Source organism: Protopterus annectens, chromosome 5.part0, assembly GCF_019279795.1.
Source record: "Protopterus annectens isolate FY-2018-M chromosome 5.part0, PAN1.0, whole genome shotgun sequence".
Taxonomy (NCBI): domain Eukaryota; kingdom Metazoa; phylum Chordata; order Ceratodontiformes; family Protopteridae; genus Protopterus; species Protopterus annectens.
In genome coordinates this window covers 8,185,956-8,202,152 of record NC_056735.1, presented here as the reverse complement: position 1 = coordinate 8,202,152, position 16,197 = coordinate 8,185,956, and the positions used below count along the sequence as shown (strand labels likewise).

Sequence of the window (16,197 nt, the reverse complement as noted above, 5' to 3'; positions counted from 1 at the left end):
TTCATGCCTAAAGAAGGGAATGAGTTGTCCATTAGTCAGGCCATTCATCTTCCCACCGTCCTTCCAAATCCCCAAAATAGGGGCAAAGAATCTTACATTCTCTGGGCATTCACAGGCAACTCAGATTTCACCTGGACAAAACTAAATCCTTCAGAAAGACTAACCAGCTCTTTATATTCTTTATGACCCCTAGGCTGGGACAGCCACACAGTTTCTCCTTCAGGAGCTTTTCATACAAGAACAGATTCCAGGTTTATTTTGGAAGCTGCCACTTGGTCCTCTGTACACACTTTTACCAAACACTACAAACGTGATGCTTTCTCAAGATCCAGGACAGCCTTTGCTAATTCAGTCCTGTTCGGACTGCTGGACAACTCTTTTTCTCAATAGCCAGCCACCCTTCCTTCCTCCTTCAGCTCTGGGAATCACCCATATATCAGCAGTACTGCAACAGTGATTTCAGTCAGGACATAGTACATTTGTGTAAGAACATACTGATCACTGTTGCAGTATTCCATCCCACACTGCATCCCCTCTTTTCTCACTCGCTTCCATCTTCAGTTGTCTCTCCCCCTTTCCAATAGCCTTCACTATCTTACTTGGGTAAAGTGGATTTTTCTTACCAGTTCATGCTACAGCCATCCTAGCTGACCATTCTCCTTTCTCAATATTGTCAGTCTACTGGCTTGGAGATAGTCTGAGGATCCACACTATCTTTATACCCTACGCGTATGATCTGAGGTCATGCATTGGACGTACAACCTAGGAAAGGTAAAGCTTTGGTACCCTGGCTGAACTTCAGCAATGACAACCCATATGTAAGGAAAACTGCAACAGTGATCGGTAGGACATCTACTGTTATGGTAAGTTCTTACACAGCTGTCCTTTTCCTATTTTCCAATTTATGCTCACTCTGTGGATGGGAATCAAACTGAGATATGGAGGGTCTGGGCACTCTGTAATATCCTAGAGCATGTTTATTGCTAGTAAGACAGTAATTTATTAAGCTTGAAATTGCAAAAGAGGAAATTCAAAAAACTGACCCACGGAATGAGATGTCGTTTTCAGAGATCATCTCATATGATGAATACTTTTTTGTTGCAAGTCCTTAGCTACTATAAAAAAAAACTTTTGAGAGTCTAATACTCACATTTTGCATTTTCAAAGTTTTGGGTAGTGAAGACATCTTAATGGATCAAACATGTCTGTAAGATGTTACATAACTGATCTTTTTCAGTTAAAAAAATATCAACCTGGCTGGCCATTATGGCTTCACTAGACTCTAGGCTTGCACTGTAATTTTGAAAGATGATGATGAATCTTCCCTGCTAACTGTGTTTGATGCACTTTGGGCAGGATCATAACCTTTGTAAGGTTTTAGATGGCTTTGGAAATTATTTGATCTTGTGGTCACTTTCAGCAGCAGAGTGGGTGAGAATGGCTTGAATAATTCAGTTGTAAGTGCTTATAAAATAAATAAATAAATACACCTGTATTGCAGTAGCATTAAATTATATTGAGTTGTAATGTTTTTAATTATACTGACAACTTCTTTTATCTTTTTTATTCAACAGTGGAAGCTTTGGCACTTTCTTTGCAGGCTGGAATGGACAAGAATTAGCAAGCAATTTAGCTTGCATGTTGCATTTTGTCAGTGCTTTTGTTCTTTGGTTCATGTAGCAGTTTTCAGGTTATTGCATGGCTCCATGTACGCTTTCAGTAAAAATGGAAGGAGTGTATCCATAATGTGAAGCTGCATTGTGGGAAATGCAGTATTCTACAGCATATGTACTGATTACCACTGACTGATTGAAATACTGTACTTTTAAAAACAAAATTCTTTTGGAAAAAAAACATAATTTCGACTTAGGGTTTTACATGTAAATACATTCTTTTTGTTATAAAATGGTGAAAGGAAATTGTAAACTTGCATTGTTTTAAATGCAGGAATGTAGCTGTCATAAAGGAATGGAAAAATGTGCAGCTGTATGCTTACCAGTAAAGGCTTCTTTTTGTAAAAAAAATAAAAAAAAAAAACTTTATAGTATATATTGTAAATTATAAACTTATTGACTGTCTAACAAATTTATTCAAGAATGTAAATAAATAATTTGAATTTTGAAGCATAGCAGTAATGTAATTATTAGTATTACAGCATTTTAAATGCATTAAAACAGAGATTGCTTCTGTGGCCTCACAAAAAAGAATGTTTTTTTTTTCTAAAAGGGTAAGAAACCAGCTTGTATGAATGATAACATACTAGGCAGCAGTATATGCATTATGCAGATCTGTGCTGTACAACCTTGGGTGTTTTTCTCTTTCTCATTGGATAGGTAATCTGCCCACAGATATGAGGAAGTTCCTCAGCAATACTAAGACTTTTTGCCTTTCCTGCTCAGTTGTTTAGGCAGGTTAATATAGATCATTGCTTCCTTCTAAATTAATAAATGAATTAAAATAAGTAAATAAATAAATAATGATTTCTAGAACAAAACATTCAACTATAAGCTTTTTCACCTTTGATGTTAAAGTTTGTTTTACTCTAGTAGTTTTTGTTTCTTCCCAGTGTGTATATCATAGCTCATCCCTTTGATTTGCAGCTACCTGCTAATGGCTGGTTTGTCATTTGAATCATTAGCACTGACATGCTGTATTGTAAGAAGTCAGTCTTTTTTCTTGATTAGCACTAGAAAAAGGAGAAAAGGGCATTTTTCCTTATATGGTTGGAACAAATTATGACAAGGAAGATTTTATTTACCTCTAAAACATATTGTAAGCCTACATCTATGGCTGTGTAACTAACATTTGTTAGGAATTAGTCCTAGCTAGATACCTGCCCAGAATTCTCTTTGAGGAAAGCTCCTGTTGCCTTACAACCTTCCAACAGCACATTTCTATTTTCAAAAACAGCTTGGCACCACAGTCTGAAATCCATCGGTCGATTGTCTATGTAACTGGAAAGGTTTTAACCTTTTCTCACAGTGCTGTCAACCATGTATCCTGCCACTGTTGTTAGTGACGAGCAATGCAGCTAAGAAGAATATCAACTGCTGTTCTTGTAAATTGTTTTTTTTCTTCTCACCCATTCCCCTTCTGTATAGAGTACAGTAGCTGCTGTCAGTCCCATGCTTTAATGACAGGCATTTACCAGTAGAACAGCCTTCCTAAACAATGTGTAGGTGTTTCTGTAAAAGGAGGGTGGGCCACATCCTTTCCAATGAATGAAGTGGAACAGAGTAATCGGGTTGCTGTCTAATTCCAAGCATTAAAGTTAAAGTTTAGCCTTGCTTGCAACTTAACTAAATCCTGAGTCACCCCCCCCCCCCCCACACACACACACAGTATGGCTCCAGTATGATTTAGTTAACAGAAACCAGACTGTACTTGGAATCAAAGGAGGAGTAAGCCCACTTACTAATTTTTTAAGCTTAACCTGTTGTATGTTTTGGTAGAGGAATTTGTCTCCACCTGCTTGACATTACAACAGACACAGGTAAATTTGTAGTTTTTCCTATCAAGTACTGCCCAGAATTTTACAAAGGTTGTCCTCAGTATTGTTGACATTGGCAGTTTTGATAAAAATATGTAGTGTTCTAGACTTCACTGCCTTTGTTGGAGAGAGGAAGAGAAATGGTGTCAGTGCACATAGTTGATCACATCTTTTTGTGTAGTGATCCACTAGTTGGAGATATTCTGTAAGTACAGCATATTTGCAGTCACCAATGTTTTACTGTTATGCTCAGTACGGACAATAACTACTAATTTGACGTGCTCAAAGATTATAGATCGGATGACATGTTAGTATGCTACAGTGTAACAGATCAAAGGGTAATAACAGCAGAAGTGGGTAAAATGCAATGCTCAAAGACATTTGTGCATCAGTAGAAAAAGAAAAATCACAATCAAATTCAGGAACAGAGAGCTGTACATATTTTGTACTGTGTTGCTTCATAAGGCTAGAAATGACATGACAAAAATTCTAAAAGTAAAACATTTTCAAGGACATATAGCTCATTTTCTAAAATTCAGAACAGAAAAAAAAATCTTTCCACTGCAGACACTAATGAATAGCAGATGTAGTTCGCATGTCTGTTAAATGTTCTTTGAAGCAACAGTTGTCAAGTTAATTGCTCCAGGATCACAGTAGTAGCTTCAACACTTTCTCAGGAAGAGTGTGGGGGAGGGTCTATTATTACTTTGCCCTGTTGCCTGATTACCAGCCCCTCTTGGCCATTTGGCGTGTTTATTTCTCCATCGGCTTAAGGGGCCATCATATAGGCAGCAATCTGAGAGAGCTGAATTTTTTTTTCATTTTCTTGCACCCCCCTGTGCTCCACCCAGAGACAACCCACCAGGGAATCAACTGGTGCTTGTGTTCCCCTGAGATCATGCCCCTCCTTCCCCTGGATACATGTGCACATGTTTCTGATTTAGCCTGGGTTGTCAAACTCCTGAGCCACTATGCAAAGTCTGGTCACTTGAGATGTAGTCTGAGATTTATTCCTCTATACCCAGTACTTGAAGGAGTGAGAGTTGACAGCCTTAGAAAGGCGTGCAGTTCAGTTACTTTATTTTGCTGAAGAATTAGAACTAGCATGAATAGGGTATAGCAATTCCTAGAAAAATACATATCAGAAAAATTCAGACAAAAATGAAACGGTGTCAAGTATCAGAAACTGTGTAAGATGCCTGTGAGTAACTGTACTGCCACAGTATTTACACGAGAGATTAAAAAAATCTTATTTCCTTAATATCTATCATAAGTGATGTCAAGGGAACTTTAAATGGCTTCTAGGAGCTAGACCTCCAAAAAGTAAAACAAGATCACATCAATATGGTAGGCCCTATGACAAATGTTTTATATAAAAAACATATTAAAGTAAAATAAGAGGCACTTGAAGTGATTCTGATGCATTTAAGTAGCTCAGAATATACAGAGGTATAAAGTTTTTTGAGTTCCAGAATGAAGTTTCCTTTAAATTGGTCAGTAGTGTGCTGCTAAATCATTACAAATCCTCAAAAGTGGCATAATTTTTCAGAGAGGAGTTGCTACAGAGAATTATCTTAAAGAATGGCAGTTTAGTTGGGCTAAATAGTTTATATCTGTGGGTGGTGTTTGAAGTTTGTTGAGCCATATGTTATCTTTTATAGAATTTGGAAATGTTTATACATGATCAAAGCTTTTTTTTAAGTGAGCCTGTCACATAGAGATAACACTTCACAACTGATGGCAGCCAAATTTGGTTCCAGACAGCTGTTCCAAAGTGAGCTGTTCATTTATCTGTATTGTTAGCCAGGTGAGTGCACGTATGCTAATCATAGGTGGTAATTTTCAGATGCAACTAGACCATGCAGCTAACACAGAAAATGCAGTTACTCACAATGCCATAAAACAAATGCACATGTTAAACCCATCCATCAGTGGCAGGGTGTCAAATTCCATGTCAGTGCTAACAGAAAGTAATGTACATAAGTATGCAATGTTAAAAAAATAAATAAATGGCAATTTTATTGCATTCAATGATTACTTTAGGCTAAAACAACAAATAGTAACTATTTTTGTGATTAATGTATTAATACAAAATGGAAGTTTGTCCAGTGCACATTGGAATACATCTGTGTTCATTTCTTTATCAAAACAAATATAGATTCACCTGCTGTCAAGGGTTTGTATTTTATGTGGCAGTAATTCACAAAGTCATACCAGAAGATTTAGTTTAAGGTAGAAGAAAGCAGTAGTCACGTATCTAATGAGCAAAAGGTTTGGATTAATAGTTTATTTTAGTAATTATGTAAGACTGTAAAAACATTGGCTGAGGTTATTTTACTCCTCAGTTTTACACTTTTCCTTAGTAGTCAGTTGTCTACTGCATAATGATTATGCAGTTAATTTGTTTTATGTATTTGCAGAAAAGCACGGTGGACTGAATCAGTGAAAAGTAATAGACAAATATTGGCAACATGAATTTTCCCTTGTACTTGATTAGAAGTATTTTAGGGAGTGTTATTTGTATTTGAAGAGAAGAAGAGCAAACTAGCAGACTTCTTTGGTTTCACTCTTATAATCTACAAGATGTTGCCGCTCTATGAAATTGCATTGTAAACAAGGTCGCTGCTAATCCTTCATGATAAAAAGGTCATAATTTTATAATGTGGATTATATCAATAATAAATATTGAACTGTCAAGATTAGTTTTTCCCATAATAAAGCCAGTACATTCATGTAGTTCAATCACAGCACTTCTTGGATTTTAATGTAAAACTCTGGTATACTTTTTGTGTGTTGCTAAGTGTCTATCAGTTATGCACAATTTACCCAATTATTTTGCAATACAGTACAATAATTATATGAGGTACATTGGTTCATAGGTGTGTACTAGGCTAATGGCCCTGGAGCCTTTACAAGCCTAGCCCATACGATTACCCTGGTATCATGCCACCCGACCTTAGTTCCCAGTACCTCTGTCGAGTAGAGCCACTAGAGTGATCCCCGGGGTGAATTTGCTATTTCCCGTCCACTTGTCAAGAATTCTCTTCAAGAGGGCCATTGAGGTGCTGACATGTATGAGAAGTCTATTCCATAGCAAGGGCAGTCTCTGGGTTATGAACATGTCCCTCTGGCATGTTCTGTTGATTGTGGTAATGAGGTTGAGATTTCTGAAGCGTGTGGTGCAGAGGGATTGGGATTTCTTTAGATGTAGTATTTCTAACAGAGCTGGGTCAGACCTGGCTTTGTAAGTCAAGTAGAGATCACCTCTAAGTAGGCAATATGAGACAGAGAATAGTTGGAGTTTTTTGAGTCTATCCATATAGGGCAAGTGTTTAAGGCCTAGGATCCTCTTTGTGAGGTACTTTTGCGGCCTTTTCAGTTGTTGCAGGTGTCTAGTGAGGTACATGTCAAATGGGGCATTGTACTCGATGACTGGCCCAATGAGGGAAGAGTAGAGGGAAACAATGACCTCTTTCTTCCTGGATGCAAAACCCTTAGTAATGAGCTGTGCCACATAGAAGGACTTTCTGACCACAGTGGCAATGTGGTGGGCAAAAGAGAGGTTGCTGTCAACCTGTGTTCCCAGATCTCTTATAACGTCTTCTATGTTTAGTGGACTACCATCGATGTGTTAATTCATGGGAACTGGGTTTTTTTCCCAAAGGGGATGATGACATTTTTTGGCATTGAGCTTAAGGCCATGGTTCTGACACCAGTCGTTGGTCTCAGTGAGACCTTTCTGTAGGATGTCAACTTAATTTGTGGAGTTAATAATAGCTCTCAACTTGCAATCATCTGCGAACTTTGTCAGCCAGAGTCCCTTCATGCTGGCCTGGACTTCAGAGAAGTAGATACCAAACAGGAGAGGACCCAGGACCGAACCCTGTGGGACTCCACTTGTGGTCGGCAGTCTGACTTGGAGTCAGCTATTTTCACACTGTGGGTTCTGTGTTCCAGTTTGCAACCCACCTAGTGATATAGAGGTTGAGTGAGTGTTTCTATGATTCCTAGTGGGGAATGGTATCAAAGGCCTTGGCCAGATCATGGTAGGCTGTATGAATCACCTTGCCTTCATCCACAGATCTGGTGACTGACTCAAAAAAGCCGACCAGGTTGAGCAGGCATGATCTACCCTTCACAAAATCAAACTGTGTTGGATCCTGAGTTTGGATATTCCCTGTATCCACGTTTATTAGGTCCATGATGATGCATTCCATAGCTTTGCATATCAGACTCATCAGGCTAATGGGGCAATAGTTCCCAGGGTCTGTAGTCACTCCTCTTTTGTGGAGAGGGATGACTGTAACAGTGTGCCATTCGGTAGGGACAAAGCCTGAGGTGAGGCTGTGATTGAACAAGGCATACAGGTGAGGTACCAGTTCACTCTGTAGTTCATGTAGAATACAGCCAGGGATATTGTCAGGTCCCATAGAAGCTGTATACTTGGCCTTGGACAGTGCTGTTTTAATCTGTGCAGCAGTAATACTGGGTGCCTGGCAATCTACTGGTATTGTGATTGGTCCTTTGGGGGGGTAAAGTTGGCACTGAATCTGTCAGCCAGTATATTGGCAGTATCTGTTGGCTCGGTATAGGAGGTACCATTGTGCAGTAGCAAAGAGCAAATCTGGGTATTGTCGTGGAGATTCTTTACATAACTATAGAAGGCCTTGTGGTTGTCTTTACTATCTGCTGCAATTCTGTTTTCATAGCTAGCTTTAGAGGATTTGATGAGGGATCTCGACTTTTGGTTGAGGCTGATAAGGGAGTTTTTCCAGTCGTGGGACTTCACCTTATTCCACATCAGTTTCCTCCTTCTGTTGTAGAGTTTGTTTATGGTAGGGGACCACCAGATTGGCTTCCTTTTTTTGGAGGAGAGCATCTTAGTTCTATTGGGTATGGCCAGATCCATGCATTTGTGTATGTGTTCATACAATGCATTGGTGTATGATTCAATGGTCGTGCAACTATTCTCCATTTGCATGGGTGCCGTGAAGTTAGCCACCTCTGTTTTTAGGAGCCAAAAGTTAGCTTTGGAGAAGTTTTTCATGGTGGTTACTTTGGCGGGCGGGGGGGGGGGGGTGGGAGGGATGTGGATTTCCAAGGTGATTAGTTTGTGGTCGAATCTAACCAGGGGAGGAGTTCACTATTGGTGTAGGGCAATGGTTGCCCATGTTAGTAATGACTAGGTCAAAGAGCTGGTCCAGGGTATTGGAATTAATCAATTCCAGGAAAAGGGGGCTCAGAAGCTTGCACACAGTCCTGGATACAGCAAATCGGTATCTGGACTAGACTAGTTACAGAAAAGGCGTTAAACAAGCACAAACGTGGGCTTTTAAACCAGACAGTTGAAAGAGATGGAAAAATTGCCCAAACGGCCAGAAACAACTCCTCTTTTGGAAGATAGGCTACCTAGTGCTTACCACTCCCACTGATGAGCTAGAAGGCTTCCCTCCAAAACAGAAAGGCTTCGGGGGCTCAGAAGCTTACACACAGTCCTGGATACAGCAAATCTGTATCTGGACTAGACTAGTTACAGCAAAGGTGGGAAAAGCACAAACACGGGCTTTTAAACCAGAAAGTTGAAAGATATGGATAAACTGCCTAAATGGCCAATAAACTACAATTTCTGGGCCAGAAACCACTCCTCCTGTGGTAGATAGGCTACCTAGTGCTTACCACTCCCACTGATAAGCTAGAAGGCTTCCCTGCCCAACACAGAAAGGCTTGGGGGGTTCAGAAGCTTACAAACAGTCCTGGATACAGCAAATCTGTATCTGGGCTAGACTGGTTACAGGAAAAGCAGGAAACAAGCTTAGATTTTTTTTTTTTTACAGAATAGCAGCTAAAACGGCACTAAAAACAATTCAAGTGCAGTGCAAGCTAGCACACTTGAGTGTGTAACAATATTAAAGCAAATACAATTGAAATAAATGCAATTTATTCAAACTGTATTCTGAACTGGCTTCAATTATTGTTTTATTCAACTTTGAACAGTTAAAAAGTGCCAAACATATACTTATTAACTGAGAAGCACATTCAGTCAGAACACAAGGAGATTCTAGCAAAGTTTTTTTTTTTTTTAGTAAAGTGGAAAGGGAGAAAGGAGGAACATGAGATTATTCAAGGTTAAGACCCTAAGTGGGTTGGCCTTCTTAAATGTCCACTCTGTATTAAGGTAGAATGAGCTAATGACACTAGACTGGGGGGAGTGTCCCAGATCAAATTTACAGTAGGGGTGGGCATCTGCAAAGCCACCAAGTAAAGGAACAAGACACCAATAGGGTGGGGGGTTGAGAAACTATTACAGCTACTATGAACACTATTTCAGGGAGAAAACACTACAGAAATGTTTATCACAGCATAAAAAGAGCAGTGCAACACTAAATGAAAGTTTTAAACAGATAAAAGAGCAAGAAAACTCTAGAGAATGTTTTTAACTGCAAACAAATCAGTTATATGATACACTCTTTGGCAGGAAATCAGAACAAACAAACATGATGTTCTTCATCTCACATTGCTGCAGTCCTTACACTTGGGTATACCGCTGTCCTCGGTCGGCCCGAATACCAAAGTATATGGCTGACGTCGGTCATGGCGCATTAAACTGACGCCAGGACGTCAGGGTATAAATGCGCATGACCGACGTCATATCTCCAGTCTTTTTTGTCGCATGGTCCGATGCAGAAGCAACATTGCGAGTGCAGGTTGGCGTCCTGAGATTTTCCGAAATAGGAGTTTCAGACCGAATCAAAGTTGGCTAAGTACCCCGTTGGGGAATATTTTGGTTTTTTCTTGCCTCAGTATTTTACCGGATGTCAGAAAAAGTAAATAACTGTATTTCTTGTGGGAAGCAGATACCACATAGGGATTACCATAACTTGTGTATACCTTGTTTAGGGCCTGAGCACGACGTTGTTGGGTGTCCCTCTTGTGCTAGGTTTAACAAACGTACTATTAAGAGAAGATTAGATTGTGCCAGGTTAGTCTTCGGGAAGCGGTGCAACTACAAAATGCCGTCGGATGCTCCGGCGCTTCGAAAAGCGCAAGGACAAAGGGACTAGGCCTAGGCTAGAAGAACCGTCCGTCCCTGACGTCGGTTCTTTAGAAGGTTCGGTAGGGCTGGAGGTTCAGACAGAAATTTCCTTACAGTCCCAGGGAGAGACTTTACTATTGCAGGATGTAACCTCTCAGGAGGTAGGCCAGGCTGAAGGGGCCTCTCAGGTAACTGTCCTCCCCTCTCTGCCTAAGGTAGTTAGGCCTTCCCCTACTGTTCCCAAGGCTTCTCCCAGAGGCAGGCCAGGTTTAGCTGGCACTCCTAGTACTTCAGGCCCTGTACACAAGAGACATATGCTTAGGATGGCAGAAGATTTAATTACTATGATTAGGGGTTCTATGCCCCCTCCTGAAAAGAGGCCTAGGGGGGAACCTGAAATTGGGGATTTAGAACAGGATTCTGATGCTTCCGAGTCTTCGGCTGAAGATGTGCAGGAGTTTTCCCCATATTCTGATTCTGAGGTGGATGACACTACTCCTTCTGCTTCTCCTCCTGAGGATTTTTCATTCTCAGAGACTTTACATTCCATGACGGAGCATTTTAAATGGGAAGGTCAGGATTTCTCTGATTCCAGGAAAAGACTTAGGGAATTTTTGTTTTTACCCCAGCATAGGCCTTTAGCTATACCTCCTGTTCTTTCTGTGGTGGAAGATGTTTTTACAGAGGCTTCTCTTAATCCTGATTCTTTGCCTCCCGCTCCTGTTAAGCCGGACAGGTACTATAGGGTGCCTGAAGCTCACAAGTATCTTTTCAAGAGCCCTAGGGCGGACCCAGAGGTTGTTTCACAGGGACCTAAGGGGGTTAAGGCTTCTGTTGTTAAAACCCGGTCCCTCCGGATAAAGAGGCAAGGGCCTTGGACAGATGGGGAAAGAAAGTTTATACTTCTTCCACTTTAGCCATGCGGGCTTTGAATTGTCAATTCCACATGCTTAGATACCAAAACTATCTTCTTTCACAATTAAAGTCTAAGGTAGATGCTCTGGCAGAAGGTATTGAATGTAAGGAGTTACAAGATCTAGTGCATGTTTCTGAACAGGTGGGAAAGCATTCCTTGCAATGTGGTTTTGATGCTGTGCAGGCCTCTTCGAGGGTGGCTGCCACTGGTTCTGTAATACGCAGGCACGCCTGGCTAAGGGATCAGAATTTAGCTGAGCATGTTAAGGCAAGGATCTTGGATGCTCCTTTACAATCTGATGTGTTGTTTGGTTCTCCTGTTGAAGCAGTTTTAAAGAAAATGGAAGACAAAGCTAAGTCTATGCACACTGTTAAAGATTTTTTACAGGTTCAGCCTCCAAAGTTTAGTAGAAATTGGCCAACCAAGGGGTGGACATATCCTTCTTATGATTCCCAGTCTAGGGGTAGGCCTAGGCGTGGTAGGGCAGAGCTCAGAGCTCTTTTAGATCTAGAATAGGGGGTTCACCTGCACAGTCTTCCGGTGAGGGCAGGGGTCAGCCCTTTCGTAGACAAACCCAATGACCTACCTTTTCAACTGCCAGAATCTTCCCGTCTGGCAGCACCTTTGGGAGGAAGACTGGCACTTTTCAAGGAAAACTGGAGTTTAATTACCCAAGACAGATGGGTATTGGATATCATTCACCACGGTTACAGGTTTTTCCATACCCTGCCCCCTTTCAAAGGCATGCCAGACATTCCTCCTCAACACAGACTAGAAGCTTACAGGCAAATTTCTCTGCTACTCCAGATGGGGGCCATACAACCGGTTCCTATGACAGAAAGGGGCCTAGGTTTTTATTCTCGCCTATTCCTAGTGCCAAAAAAGGGGAACACGTGGAGACCAATTCTGGATTTATCTATCCTCAACACCTTTCTGGACATACCCAAGTTCAAGATGCTGACATTACAACAGCTTTTACCTCTGCTGGGCAAGGATCACTGGATGGTAACTTTGGATCTCAAGGAGGCTTATCTTCATGTTCCTATCACACCAAGTTGCAGGAAGTATCTGCGTTTTCGAGCTGGAAATTCTCATTATCAGTTCTCTGCATTGCCCTTTGGCTTATCTACTGCCCAGAGTATTCACAAAGTTCTAGCCCCAGTGATAGCTTTCTTCAGATTGAGAGGAATACAGATTTACCCTTATTTGGACGATTGCCTGATTCTGGCTCAAGGGAAGGACGAGCTTCTTCAGCATTTGAAATATGTGATAGCAGTGCTAAGATGCCTGGGGTATTCTGTGAACGAAACAAAGTCCAGTCTAGTACCCTCTCAAGACATGTGCTTTCTGGGTGTGAGACTGAATACAGCAACCCAGATGGCTTTTGACCCCGGACAAACAAAAGAATCTCACACTTTACTTCCAACAACTATCACATCAGTCCGGGCTGACTGCAAGGACAGTCCTTCAAGCCTTAGTGTTCATGGCATCTTGTATTCTGGTGCTTCCCAATGCCAAACTGCATATGAGGAAGCTACAATGGTATCTCAAAAATCTATGGACACAGCACTGCCAGGATCTGGACACTGTCATTCAAATAATACCTTGCATCCAAAAGGAATTTTTGTGGTGGGCTCAGCAATGTCACCTAAACAAGGGACTTTCTGTGACCCGGCCAGAGGCGAGTCAGGTTCTAACAACAGATGCCTCGGACAAAGCTTGGGGAGCTCATCTCGATGGAAAGTGGATACAGGACAAGTGGCCTGTCAGACTGCAGCATCTACATATCAACTTGAAGGAAATGTTGGCAGTCCAGTTTGCATTAATGGCCTTCAAGGATTTACTTCTCCCAGGACAGGTGCTGATTCTAACAGACAACACAACAGTCATGTGGTACATCAACAAACAAGGGGAACACATTCTTACCCTCTATGCAGACAAGCAATGATTTTGTGGGACACTGCTCTCAGTTTACAACTAAATCTTCAAGCAAGGTTTCTGCCGGGAGTACAGAACTCCTTAGCAGATGTGTTAAGCAGGCAAATCATGGATCCCCACGAGTGGCAACTGGATCTTCATGTATTTCAGCAATTGACAGTGTCATGGGGAACTCCAGACATAGATCTGTTCGCTTCTCCTCTAAACCACCAGCTGCCAAAGTATTGCACAAAAAGGATTCATCACGCAGCTTGGAAAGTGGATGCTCTTTCTTTCAGTTGGAAAAATCTTCATGTGTATGCCTTTCCGCCTCTTCCTCTCCTCCTAAAGGTACTTCTAAAGGTCAGACAGGACAAGCCAAGAATGATCCTGATAGCTCCAGCTTGGCCTCGACAACACTGGTACCCATTACTGAGAAGTCTGGTAAGGAAACCACCTTGGACCTTGCCTTTGATTCCACACCTGTTGTCCCAAAAGGAAGGCCATCTACTCAACATCAAGCTTCACTCTCTTCATCTCACAGCATGGCATATCCTGTTTTGAACCATAGCAGGGCTCAACTTCCTCAACAAGTTTTGAATGTGATTATGGAAGCTAGAAGACCTAGTACAAGGAAAGTGTATGCAGACAAATGGAAGAGATTTGTGTTTTGGAGTGCAGCAAAGGATTTGGACGTTTCTGAGCCTAATTTGACGGTGGCTCTTCAATATCTTACTGAATTATTGGACAAAGGTTTGTCCTTCTCTTCCATTAAGATTCATGCTGCAGCAATTTCAGCTCACTACGACTGTGATCCACCATTGTTTTCTTATCCTTTGTTCAAGCAATTTCTTAGAGGGGCAAAGAACATAAGACCCCCACGTAGAGCTCCTACTCCTGCTTGGGACCTCAATTATGTGTTAGAAAAACTCACTCTACAACCTTTTGAGCCTGCAGCTACTGCTGAGTTGAAATATTTGTCATGGAAGACTGCCATTACCTCTGCAAGAAGGGTTTCTGAATTGCAGGCCCTCATGGCGGTTGAGCCTTTCTTGATTTTCCATAAGGATAGGGTATCTTTACGTACTAACCCTTCCTTTATGCCTAAGGTGGTTTCAAGTGTGTCTTTAAACCAAACTATTCATTTACCCACCTTTTATGCAGACCCCCAAAACAAGGGGGAAAAGATTTTGCATACTTTAGATGTGCACAGGCAGTTACGCTATTACTTAAACAGAACTAAGGATTTCAGGCAGTCCCAGCAGTTGTTTGTTTCTTTTGCTTTGTGTTCTCAGGGCAAGCCTGTGTCAAAACAAACTATTTCCAAGTGGATTGGGTTTTGCATTGCTTTTGTTATTCCCATCATGGCAAGGAGATTCCAACAGGGATTAGACCTCATTCCACTAGGGCTACTGCCACTTCTACAGCCTTTCTAAGGGGGGTGGCAACTAAGGATATTTTGGAGGCAGCTACTTGGAGTTCAGTACATACTTTCTCTAAGCATTACCACCTTCCTCTCTACTCTAAATCTAGGGCTGGTTTTGCCACTGCTATTTTACAGGGCATTTTGGCAGCTCCTGCTTCTCTATGATTTGCCATCCTCCCTTACCTCTGCTTTGGGAATCTACCCAAGTGTAAGGACTGCAGCAATGTGAGATGAAGAACATAGTACAGTTTTGTACCTACCATAAATGTAGATGTTCAAGATCCACATTGCTGCAGTCCAATCCCTCCCTCCTTCCCTCTGTGTTTAGGGGTGGTTGTGTGGATAGGTTTGTTCCTAGTATATTTGTAAAAGTTGTACATAGTTTGGGTGCAGGGTGTTTAGTGTTTGGTGGTTTTTTGATTTTACCCTGTTTAGGGTCTTCTGACATCTGGGGCAAGAAAAGACTGAAGATATGACGTCGGTCATGCGCATTTATACCCTGGCGTCCTGGCGTCAGTTTAATGCGCCATGGCCGGCGTCAATATACTTTGGTATTCGGGCCGACCGAGGACAGCGGTATACCCAAGTGTAAGGACTGCAGCAATGTGGATCTTCGAACATCTACATTTATGGTAGGTACAAAACTGTACTTTTAACAAATGGAGAAAATTTCCAGTTAATATCTTACACACAGTGAAACTAGCTGTCAGAAACACAGAAAACTCAACAAACAAAACAACCAGGCCTGGATAACAGCAGGCCTCTAGCCAGTCTATGCTACCTGACTAGAACACAGAATCCTCACAGAAAAGCACAAAGCACTCACAAACAGAAAATACAACTCTCAGTATGAAAAAGCAATTTACAGTCAAGTAATTCAGTAAAATGCAATTACAGTAATGAAACACTAACAATGAAAAATATAGTTAAAATAGTATAAAACAGTACACAAATGTAGTGAAACAGTAAAAAAAGCTTTACAACAGTGCAACATGTAGTAGATTAGCTATATAGCACAATTATAAGCATTCAGAAGTGCAATGCAATGAAATAAATGTAAGAAATAACTTATTCTGCTCTTGGAGTCTTAGGTAATTTCTGCTTTGACCCAGTGATGAATCACCACTCCACAGCCTGGCAAAAACAAGCACAGCCCCCTGCAGACCCAGGGTTTAAATACCAGAAAAAAATGGAAGAATCTAGAAGCTCGAATTACTACCCTGGTTCTCCATTGCATCAGATTTCCTTATTTTATTGTCTACACCTCTTTAACCACTGTTTCTGCAGCTCATGTTTGTCGCAGACCAACATTCTACCTTATCAAGAGGCTTTTTTTCTTGCTGTCCTTTCTTATGCTTTCTTCTGGAAAGAGATTGAAGAGGGCATTCCATCAGATTCTAGGGCCACTGTTAGGT

At 41.2% G+C, this 16,197-nt stretch overlaps 1 protein-coding gene across 1 annotated transcript in view; it reads left to right on the top strand.

Annotated features, from left to right (window-relative positions):
* Positions 1-2,088, top strand: part of TUBGCP5 (tubulin gamma complex associated protein 5) — a 1,009,385-nt gene extending 1,007,297 nt beyond the window's left edge. The window contains exon 23 of the mRNA XM_044072063.1: positions 1,575-2,088. Within this exon, the coding sequence (XP_043927998.1) occupies positions 1,575-1,621 (47 nt within the window). The 3' untranslated portion in view covers positions 1,622-2,088. The remainder of the gene's footprint in view (positions 1-1,574) is intronic.
* Positions 2,089-16,197: the final 14,109 nt, after the last annotated feature.